Here is a 12602-nt window from a genome sequence, read left to right as displayed (position 1 = left end):
GCCATTCTACCCGCAATCGCCCAACCACAGAGCTTCCCCCGCCAGCTTAGCCTACTCGACTCAGCGCCAGCGAAACACCGAACTGAGCGCACAAGGAACACTCGACTCACCTTCGTGACAGCACGAAACATGTCCAACAACAACGGCCGCGACGGCGTCCGCAAGTCGTTCTTCGGCTCGCTCAAAAACAGCCTCAGGAAAGGCACAAGCTCAAATGGCGACGGCTCCGTGAGCCCCGTCTCGCCTGGCGGCGCGTCCGCGTCTTCACCAATACCACCTGCCAACCGTGGACTCAGTGCATCGCAGACCCCGTCTTCCCGCAGTCGCCCGGGCTTCCCAGAGCCAACGAGACGTCCCTGTACGTGTCTCATTCCGCGGCGTCCTAGACTGCTTTCCCTCTCCCCATTTCTAACACTGTTCTAGCCAACGAACCTCCTCCGCCGTACTCGGCGATATCGGAGCTACCTGGAAGTACCCCTGCGGCCGCACCAGCTGCTTCTGCTCCGGCAACTGCACCTACTGCTGCTCCCGCTCCTCCGGCGATCGGCTTCTCCATCCGCCCTGCCTCACCCACTCCCTCCCAGCGCTCCTCGGCGTCCGCCCGCCCAACCATCGACAACGTCCGTTCCGCCGAAGACCCCTACGCCTTCCTGTCCATGTTCGACACCATCTTTGTCATTGATGACTCCGGCTCCATGGCAGGGCGCCCATGGCGCGAGGTCCAGGCCGTTCTGGCCAACATCACGCCGATATGCACGCAGCACGACGCCGACGGCATCGACATTTACTTCTTAAATCACAAGAACACGCCGGCTGCACAAGGTGGCGGCGGCCAGCAGGCCCGCGTCCCCCCGGGCAAAGCGGTCGGCGGCTACCACAACGTGACGGATGCCGCCGCCGTGTCGCGCATCTTCCAGACCGTCAAGCCGGGCGGCGCCACCCCCACGGGCACGCGCCTACACAACATCTTCCAGCCCTACCTGCGCTATTACGAGGCCAAGCGGAACGAGATGGAGCAGCGCGGCGAGTACGGGGATCCAGACCCCGACGACATCAAGCCCGTCAATATGATTGTCATTACGGACGGCGTGCCCACCGACGACCTGGACACTGTCCTCGTGCGCGCCGCCAAGAAGCTCGACAGCTTTGACGCGCCCCCCTTCCAGGTTGGCGTGCAGTTCTTCCAGGTCGGCACCGAGGCCGAAGCTGCCGCCTACTTGCGACACCTCGACGACAACCTGGGCAACGACGTGGCCGGCGGCATCCGTGACATGGTCGACACAGTCACCTGGGACGCGTTTGTGAGCATGAACCACGGCAGCACAACGGGTGGCAGTGGCCCAAGCACCGCTCTCGGCCTCACGGCCGACGGTATCCTCAAAGCCGTGCTGGGCGCCGTTGTCAAGCGCCTCGACCGCCGGCCAACAGGTCCCTCTGCTCCACCAGCAAATGACCCCAGTACCCACCGTTATCTCACACCACAACGTTAACCGCTGAACTACTGTTGTCTTCTTTTCTTTTCAGGACATTCAGATTTTCTTTCACAACTCTGTTTTATTAGATACCCGCTTTCATTTTGTTGTTGACGGTACAAACGCTGTCACTCTTTCCGTTTCGTGGTGCATTTAATTCATGTCATATTAAATACAATTATCGGACATTAGTGCTCCTTGCTCCAAAAAAGTTTAAAGTGGTACGGTAGGCTGGGGGCTTATTTGGCATGAGTGGTCGGTTGTTAATTATTTTTACGAGTTCAATTCATGAATTTTCGGCGTTGAGTATTTGCTGGATTTGTTTTCATCCGAACCAATTTTGTACCATTTATGTTTTTCCGAATAAGGCAATTCTCAAATCGTCGTCTCGAAAACACCAGATGAAAACATTTGGGGGGATGAATGAGTATTTTCATTTCTGTAACATTATGTTCAGGATATCAAGTCTGTAATAGTTATTATATCGTCACTTGGTCGCAATTGAGGCCATATATTCCCCACAGCGCCTACAAGCAGATGTTGTGCGCAAGTAACCGTGCCCCTTAATAAAAGACGATGGCCCAAGCCCGTAACTCCTTCCACAGATTGTAGGTGAGAAAGGGAAAAAATAAGAAACGTAAACTTGGAAAATTAGAAAACAGACAGAACAGGACGGGTGGTCCAGAGCCAGTACCTCGATTTCTTGTGATAACCATCACCTTCTTAACGATAAGCCGACTGGAAGGAAATCAATCTCATGAAAAGGGCTGGAATTACATGATATAGGGGAAAGGTACATGACTCAAAGGTAAAGGGTATTGAATGGGCATAATGACCAAGCAAATAAACTTGAGAAAGAATAAAGGTAAACGAGAAGCCTGAAGACAATAAGAAAAAAAGACGCAGGCGAGCGAGATGATAACCTAAATAAGGCTTTGAATATAGCGAGACCGTGACCCAGGATCGAAAGCAAGCGCATGGCCGAAGATGGCGGGAAAAAAAAGAAGTCCCGGGGCCATACATAAACAACGCGGGTCATTAGATGTGAAGCTGAATTAAGTCGACTAGTAAAGTAGGAAAGCGAAGGGCGATAGTAACGGTAAGGCGACTGAATGGGCGGGCCTCCGTGGCACGGGCAGAGTGAATCAAAATATAAAGTCGGATCTTGGAAAAGGGCGTCAGTGAAAAAAAAAATAAAGGAAAACAGAAAGAACCATAGCGACAAACTTGAGAGAAAATGTAAACAAGGCGACCCCAATAGTATTGACTGGGAGAAACCTCGCAAGTTACTGCATGAGAAGGACATTGGCCTTGGCCAAGAAGCGCGGGTCCACACTGACACCGGCGTCGTTGCGGTACGTGATACCAGGCGTCACAACACACATCACGCGCCAGTGGTGGGCCTGCAGTTCGCGTGCTGGGATGCTCGAGTTCAGAGGCCGGTGAGACTGGTCGCTGAACTTGATACCGCATTCGTTGAAGATGAACTGGAACGAGAGGGGGGAGGTGAAGAGTTTGGTGGACAGCTCCACACCCTCCTCACAAATGATATGAAGCTCGTGGTCTGCGCTGTCACGATCCACCTTCTCCAAATCCAGCATCGGTCCAAGGATATCCTTTGTGCGGGACATTGCATAGGTCACCTTCTGTGCCTGGAACTTGCTCCAGCTGGGTCTGTTGATGAAATCGCTGATGGCACGCGAGCGCTTATCGACGAGTGCGTGGCGCTCATGAGGCTGTAAGGCAGCGTCTGTAGCAAAATGAAAGATGTCAGTCCGGCTTCTTGGCATACATGTACAGCATCACAGTGGGAGTGTGTCTTACCGTATCCATACTTGAAGTCAAGCCTGTGCTTGACACTGATTAGCAAATCTGTCAGCTGTTCATCCATGCCCTCCCACGCTTGTGAGTTCCACATCTGCTGGGCGAAAAATTGGATGACAAGTCGTGAGATGAAGAAACTGCGATACGGCTTGTTGAGAAGCATGTAAAGCGCGTGGCTTGAGGCGTTGTGTCTGTTATTGGGGTATGTAACAGTGCAAGCATAGTCCCAAAGACGCGGGTGTTGACGGCTCATGTTGTGCATCGCGCTCTCATTGACAACGCTGCAGTACTTGTCCACCCAATCCTTGATCGAGTTGTAGAAATGAAACATATCATAGACTCGCACTGCATCCAGGCCCCCAGAAGGGTGCACAACACCTGCCGCGAATTTTCCATTGCGCTCCTGGTCATTTCGCACAATTGCCAGTTCCTTGGATAGCGGGGCCGGTGTTTGACCGCGTGTCGAGTTCGCCATCGTAGCCCGCGGTCCCGATGAGCGTCCGTTTTTGGTAAGAAATGGAGGTGGACCAGAACCAACAGCTGGCTCGCTCTTGTTGGGAGGACATGTGCCATTCTCGGCAGACGAAAACGACGAGGCCGCTCTCTTATGAGCATGGCCATTGTTGCCAGGTCCAAAGAATTGTTGCGTTTGCGGAAACGGGGGTTGGGGAGGTGCTTTGAAGGGCCCATTATTCCCTGGCCCAGGGGTTTGCGTGAATCGACGGACTGGCCCACCATTGACAAAATCAGGAGTGCTCTTTCCCGAGCTGCTTGCATATCCACTGGGAGGCCGCGAGATCATCACAGCACCGCCTCTTTTGGCAAAGAATTTTGACTGTTTTCGAGGCCCTCGGCTGGCAATATGAGGCGTGTTCGATCTGAGCTGTTGGTTCTGGTTAGGTGCAGTGGGGTGCTCTTGCTCAGCCGACGAGAAGCTATTGTTGATGTAGCCTGGCGGTCCTCCGATGATGCGCCTAGGAGAAAATGGCATGTCTTCAACTTTGTTAGGTAGGTGCGGCAAATTTTCGTTCGAGAAATTGTCAAGATACTCTATCTGCCCAGGCCCGTTTCCATTCGGCGGAAGAAATTCAGTCACAGCCCAGCTATCGCGGCTTCTGGCTGATCCGGTCGTTGCCTGTATTAAGTGCATGCATTAGTCGTTTTCTTTACAGTCGAAAAATAATAAGACAAGTCGGGGTCGTGTGCGCATCAATGTGCGGCTTACCTGATTATCGTTATTTCCTGTTCGGTACTCTTGCATCTCATTCGTCAGCTCATTTAGGCGGCCACGGAGAAACTTGACTTCCTGTTCTGCAGCATCGCGCTCAGAAGCTCTGACATCACGTTCGTTCAGAGCGGACGAAAGAGAGCCCTGTAGCTGGGCACGCTCCGTATTGACGGCCTGCTCCAATCTGGCGCTGGCCTGTTGTGCTGCGATAAAGCACTGTGCAATTCTCCGAAGTTCATCAAACCATCCCTCGCGGATGGTAGAGGTTAGTCCAACTTGGTTGTTCGTCGCTTGTTGAAGTCGCATAATACGGCCTTGAGCCGACTGACACGCAGCCCGGATGTCCTATCAAGAGGTACCATTAGCAGACGTTAACAAGATCACAAGCCAAGCACTAAGCTTTATGTGAGAGAGTAGTAATATACGGCGACATAGCTTCTCACATTGAAAGACCCCGGCATTGAAAAGACCACAGAAGACGTCTGTGGGGGCGTAGGGAACTGGGAAAGTGAATTGTGGTGGTTGCCTGTATTAGGCTCGTTGTTTGGATGAAAGCCAAGCCGCATATCTGAAGTGAAATAAAGGCCGGCTTCAGACGACCAGTCTGGCGGAGGGGAACGCATGCTATACCATGTGTCAACTGAGCACGCCTTTTTGCGTGAAAAATGTAGGTTTGACAACTCACAAACAAAATTGCGTTGAAAAACTGAATAGATCTTGGATAAAATGGTTCAAGAAGGTAAATTGCCTGTAAGTTCCAGCCCACAATGTCAGTTGCCGTGCGCAGTTCATGTCTCAAGAAACGAGCGGTGAAGACATACCGGTCGTGAAAAAAAATCCAGTTGCGATAGAGGTTCAAGTGAATTGTTTCACTTCATATAGTAGAAGCGTGCAGTGAAATAGCGAATGACTGAAGCAAATAAGGGCAGCACAATTCGACAGTGAGGTGCGCGTGAAGAAGCTGCGAATAGAAAAGGGCGAGAGGCGACTAAGTTTCGATGAGGCGAAGATCTCAGCAAATGCACTGGGCCGTACCACTCCTCGCTCCGAGGAGCCAAAAACTTGAAGAAACGTCCGTCTAACCTGGACGAAGCGAAACGAGCGTCAAGAGAAGCAATCTAGATCCAGTGAAAAGATTCAAGCCAAATGCAGGTGGAAAAGTAAAGTGTAAGAAGAGTGAAAACGTACGAGAAGTAAAGGGGCAAGCTTCCAAGTAAGGTAAACGAATGTGTCGAAGCTCCTACCACACAAGTATCTGCTTCTTGTAGGATGACGGATGAGGACGAAAAAGAAGCCAGAACGCCCAAAAATAAAGGAAAGAGAAAGGGAGGAGAGGGTGACGGTAAGAAGAAAAATAATTTGGGAGGGGTAGACTTAAGTACCCACGCACCAAAATATTGGCCAAAAAAAAAAAAATAACGAGCACCACGCGGGGGAAGGGTGTCAAAAGAGAGTGCCGTCTGGTGGCGTGTCGCTTAACTTGGCTCAAAAAGTTCTAGTACAGAATCGAGCCGCGTCTTGTGAAACGTCGGAAGCCTGGTGGAAGCTCTTGTTTATGTGATTCCAACAGTCATCTGAGCAGGGCAGTTAATGGCAGGATGTTGCCATCACTTCTCTCTGCTCTCCTGCTCGGAATTTGGCTCGCCATATGACTGGTAATACTGGCCTTTTTCCGAAAATCGATATTGATATCGCCCAGGCAGCATCTCGGCCAGCTCCTCGGATGTTGCTCTGTGTGATGAAGTTGAGGCGAATCGATGCGAAGCGCAATACAATGACAGCGAAAAGAGAGGGTCGCCAGAAATATTATACGCCAGAAAGACCACAGAAGAAATGCAATTGTTTGAGACAGAGGAAAAGAATCAACTGGGAATGAGAGCTGGCCATCGGCCGTCTGGCCGTGGCGCGTCCGCGAATGGTAAAGGGGGCTTCGTTACAAGAACCTTACCTATGGACTAAAGGTGATCTTGATGGAAAGGCGAGAAAAGAGTCAGCATTTTCTGAGAATATATCCCCAGATAAAGGAGGCAAATTTTGGTTCCTCAGGGCGAGTGCCTACCAAATGAGGGGCGCAAGTGGTGGGTGGCGCCTCCCTTTTTTGTCGACATTGGAAAGTAAACAAAAAAGGCAAGAGTGATGGACTTACACAAAGAGAAGGAGCGACTAGCCTCGCCCCACTCTTTTGGCCGTTTGACAACGTCAGGTACTCCAACCATGACCACAAATACATCTGTACACCTGCACACTGATCCAACGAAAACAAGATGTACGAAATGATTTTATTGAACTTGAAGTATTTCTGAGTGAAAATATGATACGCGAGACAAAGCTTAGACAATGGGATTAAAAACATAAATCACCTGCAGTAGCTATAGAACAAGGGAGCGTTGGGTCATGCGCTGTGCATCCGACGACTGGAGACTTTTGTATCCGGCATCTGAAAACCAATCCACGCGAGTCGTAGCAAAAGCGAAAGCAGACAAGCAAACCGATAAGCAGGTTTTGGGGGAGGCTGCCAGAAGCAAATGCAAAGAGCGCCGTAACCAGGGCCGGCGGGCTTGCAAGGGCAAAGCATGCCATCTGTGAGAAGAAAGTGAGATGAAAAATGCCGTCAATGTGACGAACTGGAAATTTCTCAAAATAAAAAGAAGGGCGAAATAATTTGACGTGGATAAAAATTGACTTGCAGGCGTAAATGCAAACCAGCCGAGCTGTCTGTAGAGACAATGCGACGGAAGATATCGGGATTTTCGAAAAGGTACTCGATCTTATTGAGGAAAGCACCAGTCCGCTGTGAAAATTCTGGAAAAAAAAAGAAATGTGAAGTTTGAGAAATGGCCGCCGCATAACAAAGAATACAAACTACCGAAAGATTATTGGAAGGAAGAAAATTAACGAAGGCCGTTATTGAGAGCGCGAAGCGTCTCTAGAGAAGGATCGAAACTAGATAAAGGCCGTTGTATCAAAAAACCTGGGTTGCTGCTCAAAATTGATAGCGCTGCTGAGACAGACGAAGGAGAATCAAAGTCGTTGAAGAGAGAGGATGCCCAAGTGCTAACCTCGCAGCAGTGGCACGAGGAAGAAAAGACCTGTACAATCCGAGTGAGAAGCTGCCCTCAGATAAAGGTTGAGGAGTGCAAACCGGTCTGGAAGCATTGAACAGCCTCGGTTGTGCCGAGATGAGTACCCTTTACGGCGGTAGGGGGGGTAGCGGATATACGGAGATCGAAACGAGAGAAAAAAAGACAAGGTTAGCTTCCGTTCAACTCCAGGCGACGATGGTTTACATCGCCTTGGACCGCGAAAACAAACTGCTGTAGACGGCATCAACAACGGGCGCGGCAGTGATCATACGACCGCCAAAGTAACGGCCGTTGAGACCCTTGATGGCGTTCTCACCGCCCTGCACCTTGTCGAACTTGAGGTAGATGTCGCCGTTGGAGTTCTGGTCGAGGGCCACGTGCAGGACGTGACCGTATTTGTCTTCGGCCTCTTGGCGGACGTCGTCCTCCAGCTCCTTGACCCAATCGTCGCCCTCCTCCTCGGCGGCGTCAAACATGTTGTGCAAGACCACGCAGCGGCTGGCCAGGTTCACGTTGACGCCGACCGGGAGCGGCTTCGGGTCGTTGCGGGGCTTCATAATCGGGCGCTGCTGCTCGACGGCGTCGCTGCCACCGTTCGCAGTGTTGTAGCCGTTGTGGCCGGCACCGTTGGTGGCAGGCGACGACGACGAGGTTCCAACGTCATCGGTCCTAGCGAGTTTTCTCATGAGAGCATCTCGGCTGTAACTATTGAAGTTGACGCCAGCAACATCCGTATCATCCAGTGCACCAGCACCACTACCTTTGTCGCTGTCGCGGGCGCCCGCGCGGTCGAAATTGCCGGAGGCGCCACCATTGCCACGGCGGTCCGCGTCGCGGCCGTTGCCGTTGTGTGCTTGGTCGCGGCCCTGGAATCGCTGCATCAGATGAGCAGTAGACTCGGGGGTAAACTTATCGTTTCCGAGGCCGACACGAATCGGACGTCCTGCCAAATCAAAGCCGTTCATCTTCTCGAGCGCCTCACGCGCCTGGTTGCTATCGCGGAATCTGCCAGCGGTTAGTATGGAGTACAGAGACATACAAATATAACAGGAGGGGGGGAATGGGGGTAAGGGAAGATGGGGAGAACATACTGGACAAAGCCGTAACCACGGCTGCGGCCGGACTCGTCTTTCTGCAGCTGAACAAACTCGAGCTCGCCAAACGGCTCGAAGACATTGCGCAAGTCGGACTCGGTAATGCTAAAGTGGATGTTGCCGACGTAGAGCCGGTGAAAGGGCACGCCCGTGGCGTTCCCGCCGGTCGGAGTTTCTGCGGTGTTACGTACTTGCCGGTTCTTCTCGGCCTCCGTGACCTGGACAATAACAGGGATACCTAGCAGTTTCTGGCCTGTGAGCTGGAGCGCCGCAGCAATCGTGTCTTCACTCTTAAATTCAACATAGCCGACACTAAATTGTTAGCAGGGAATACATCACAAAAAAAAAAAAAGAGACAAAATGGGAAAGGAGACATACCCCTTTGAGCGGTTGCTCACGCGATCTTTGACAATCTGAGCCTCGGCAACAGGGCCTGCCTTTTCGAAAAACTCCTTAAGCTCGCGTGTCCGCAGACGGGCCGCCAGCTGTTGCACGAAAACAGTCCGTCGATCGCGCTCACCGACGGCCGGTGGCGATGCAGAGCGGCCGCCGCCACCACGACGCGACTCCCGCGACCGATCGCGTCCGTACCGGTCAACACGGTCGCGGGAACGGTCACGGGGCGAACGGCCACTCAATCGGTCATCGCGATCGCGCCTAGAGTCGCGTGGCCGGTAGTATCTGTTGGGAGAACGCGACCGCGAACGGTCACCGCCACCGCCATGGCCGCGGTTGCGACGGCGCCGCCGAGGGCTCCGGCTCCGGCGCCGGCTGCTGCGGTGGCTGCCCGCCTCGCTGCGGGCTGGTGTGCGTTCACGATCGTCGCTGTGGACGTAAGAGACATCGGCACCGGCACCTCCACTGGTGCCGTTGGCGCTGCCGCGTGGGCTCTGGCTGCGCGGCTCTCGCCGTCTGCGATCACGATCACGGTCAGCTCGATCGCGATCGGCACGTTCACGCTCACGTTCGCGGTCACTGCGTGGCGAGCGGGAGCGCGTACGGCTCAGGCTGCGGCTCCGGCTGCTGCGTCCGCTGTGATGACCGTTGGCCGTATGGGCGCCACCGTTGCGCGCGTCGTCGATGCGTGGGCTGCGTCCGCCGCTGCGGTCTTGGCCGTCGCCGTTCGCGGCAGCGTCGAGAAGGGCCTCTACATCTAGGTGAGCCATCGCTCTCGTATACTAAAACAAATCGTAGATAAGAGGTAACGTGCTGAGTGGTCGCTGGTATTGCTCACGTCGGAGAGGATGGATAGATTACAGAGAACGATTGAGGTTTGAAAGAGGAGACGCATAATAATTGCCGCTGGGCGGACAAGCCAAAGAATTGCGGTTAAAAAGTGGGGTTGGGGCGAATCTCATGTAAAATTTGCAAGTTAGTCATCAATTAACATTACCACGTGACGCTAAGTCGTTGGCATTCCATCAGAGCATCATGATCTACAGTCAAAATGCGAATACAACACAATTGTCTTGCGGGACATAATTTGGCTACTTTTATGGCTCAAAATATCACTAATATACACCGGACAGTGTCAAGAATTATTACAACAGGTATCTCCCAAATTAAGCCGTTCTCCAGGCTGCGTGCGTCGCAATGCTCGTTCCCGAGTCACTCTCGGTTTTTTTTGTTTGATAAATGGAACAGACAAAATGAAAAGACGTTCCAAAACTCCGCAAAATACAAATTTATAACCCCGTATCAAATTCGTGCCACCGTCTTGCTCGCAAGGTCGGCGTCTGTTGGAACATTGTGAGATCCGTCGTTGCATGCGCAACAACGGTGCTTTGAGGTGGGAGCCAGAAACGACCCGACGTCCTGCTTGACCGTCGAGAAAAATGCGGAGCCATTTACTGCGACTTGACGACCGGGGTCGGCATCTTCAACTCGGTGCCAAAGATGACGTCCCAGAAGCGGCTGGTCACGCCAAAGCCCAGCTCGTAGTCGAGGAAGTGGTGGGCAAGGTGGTACTTCTTGAGGTCCTTGTACCAGAGCGGAAGGTTCTGGTGGTGCAGGAAGTAGTGGGTGAGGTCGTAGCAGATGTAGCCAAAGACGCCGCCGCAGTAGGCAGTGGCAGCGACGTACCAGTCGTAGTAGAAGATGGCGTGGGCCAGCTTCCAGAACGGCGTGGCCAGAGCGACAAACAGGGTCGGCGGCATGACCAGGCGATACTTGTCCATGGGCAGGTAGTGGTGGATGCCATGGAGGACGAAGTGCAGCGTGATAAACACGCGGTTATCAGGAAGGTATCTTGCGAAAATACGTTAGCATGGCCATAGGGAATAGAGACCGTCAAGAAAAGCACAAAACTTACTCGTCCAGGTGGAACAGGAAGCGGTGCATGATGTACTCGATAAGCGACCAAACGGCAAAGCCGAAAACAAAGAAGCCAGCCTGGATAAAGGACGACGTGAAGCCCACATTGGCATAGTAGAGGAGCGCCGATACGCAGGGAATCCAGAGCGTCGGGATCACCCACCACGGCGTCATAGACAGTGGCTCGAGGAAGTTGCCAAACAGCGGCGCCGACGCACCGCCCTTGTAGTGCCGTGGGCGGTGGACCTGGTCGAGATAGAAGGCCTTGGAAAAGCCGCCGTTCCAGACCTGCATCAGCAGCGGGCGGTTGAGGTCCAAAAACTTGTGCGTCTTGAAATCGGAGACGGCGTCCGTGTCTTTGCTCAGGTCCTCCTCGCAAGACATGCCGGTGCGCGGGTGCACGCTCCGCTTCTCGACATCGGAATCGCTGGCATACTCGGCGCCCGTAGACTTGCCATTGCCGTTGGCGTCCTTCTTGCTCGAGCTCAGGTAGCCGACGATGGAATCGTCGAGCACCTCGTACGCGGTCTCGGAATGTGCGTGCGAGATCTCGTCCTTGAGGATGGCGGCGATGTCCTTGCCTGCGTAATCGAGGATCAGGTCGGCGCCGCCGGGGTGGGATTCGAGGAAGTCAGTTACGTCGTACACGGTCTCGCCGACGAGCACATAACACGAGTCTTGATTGTTGTGCTTCTCGACCTCAGCGGTCGTGAAGGTGGGAAGCGTGCGTGCAGGCATGGTCGAATGCGTTGTGGAAGGGGTTAATAAAGAGGCCAAGGCCGAGACTGGGGGCCGTGCGAGGCGATATATGAATCGTTCCAAGGACAAGAGGCGGTCCAATTGAAGAGCCAAGCGACGATACGAGGGGCGAAGCAATGCGAGCTGTCGAGATATCGCGAGAAATGAAAAAGCGACTCAAAGGAGCGGTGGGCGCGGGACAGGTGGCAAGGCGCTGGGAGAACGACGACAAAGTAAGATTACACCGTTGAGCAGAAAACGAATGACAACAGGAGACGACAGAGAACAGTAGAAATGAAAAAGGGTTCGTGATCGACGAAAAGGCGGATGTGCTCGGGATAGATGAACTGTTCAGAACAAGAACACTAGGCTCCAGGAATCTTGAAAAGGGGGTCTACATGCCGCAAATAGCCCTGTATTACAGGGCGATCGCCCCTGTCGTGTCGAATTTTTTAAACATTAAAATACAAAAATCTCAAATTTTCTGCCCAAATAGGCAACACCTCTGGTCCAGATAATACGGAGACGGAGTGCGTGGGTGGCGTGGTCGTGTCTAATCCGGTGGAGGAACCTGTCGCGACGCGACTGTCTCCCCAGAAGGCCTGGCCCCTGGAAGTTTACAGAAACAGCACAAGCCGATATCACCAAGCGCACATGACAGGTCGTAAGATTATGTGGTGCGGAAGGTGCGGATGCCGAGGAAGGAGCATGTGGCGTTACTTTCAGGGCGGAATGGCCCGACAAGGCCCTGTATGGTGTGAGTTTGGTGGCAGTTTGTACACCCAAACAAAGTTTTTATGGTGTCTACAGGGCACTTTTATCACAAAGTAAGATTAAACATAGTAGGTCA

At 52.9% G+C, this 12602-nt stretch overlaps 4 protein-coding genes across 4 annotated transcripts; 1 reads left to right on the top strand and 3 right to left on the bottom strand.

Moving 5' to 3' along the window:
• Positions 1–129: 129 nt before the first annotated feature.
• On the top strand, positions 130–1490 carry SPSK_09262 (von willebrand factor; the record flags this gene model as incomplete). The annotated part of the gene is made up of 2 exons (XM_016735838.1): positions 130–358; positions 424–1490. 2 exons carry the CDS (start codon positions 130–132, stop codon positions 1488–1490), a joined length of 1296 nt encoding a protein of 431 aa, XP_016587929.1.
• Positions 1491–2758: 1268 nt separating this feature from the next.
• On the bottom strand, positions 2759–4830 carry SPSK_10864 (uncharacterized protein; the record flags this gene model as incomplete). Its single annotated transcript, XM_016737120.1, has 3 exons — positions 2759–3222; positions 3297–4431; positions 4522–4830. The coding sequence occupies 3 exons, from the start codon at positions 4828–4830 to the stop codon at positions 2759–2761; spliced, it is 1908 nt and encodes a 635-aa protein (XP_016587928.1).
• Positions 4831–7807: 2977 nt separating this feature from the next.
• Positions 7808–9992, bottom strand: SPSK_08716 (RNA-binding protein 39; the record flags this gene model as incomplete). The annotated part of the gene is made up of 4 exons (XM_016735304.1): positions 7808–8612; positions 8699–9013; positions 9080–9879; positions 9936–9992. The coding sequence occupies 4 exons, from the start codon at positions 9990–9992 to the stop codon at positions 7808–7810; spliced, it is 1977 nt and encodes a 658-aa protein (XP_016587927.1).
• Positions 9993–10548: 556 nt separating this feature from the next.
• On the bottom strand, positions 10549–11752 carry SPSK_09400 (fatty acid hydroxylase; the record flags this gene model as incomplete). Its single annotated transcript, XM_016735973.1, has 2 exons — positions 10549–10948; positions 11013–11752. 2 exons carry the CDS (start codon positions 11750–11752, stop codon positions 10549–10551), a joined length of 1140 nt encoding a protein of 379 aa, XP_016587926.1.
• Between the last annotated feature and the right edge of the window lie 850 nt (positions 11753–12602).

The sequence above is a fragment of the Sporothrix schenckii genome (genome assembly GCF_000961545.1).
Source record: "Sporothrix schenckii 1099-18 chromosome Unknown Cont44, whole genome shotgun sequence".
Lineage (NCBI taxonomy): Eukaryota > Fungi > Ascomycota > Sordariomycetes > Ophiostomatales > Ophiostomataceae > Sporothrix > Sporothrix schenckii.
This window is presented reverse-complemented; position numbering and strand designations above follow the sequence as displayed.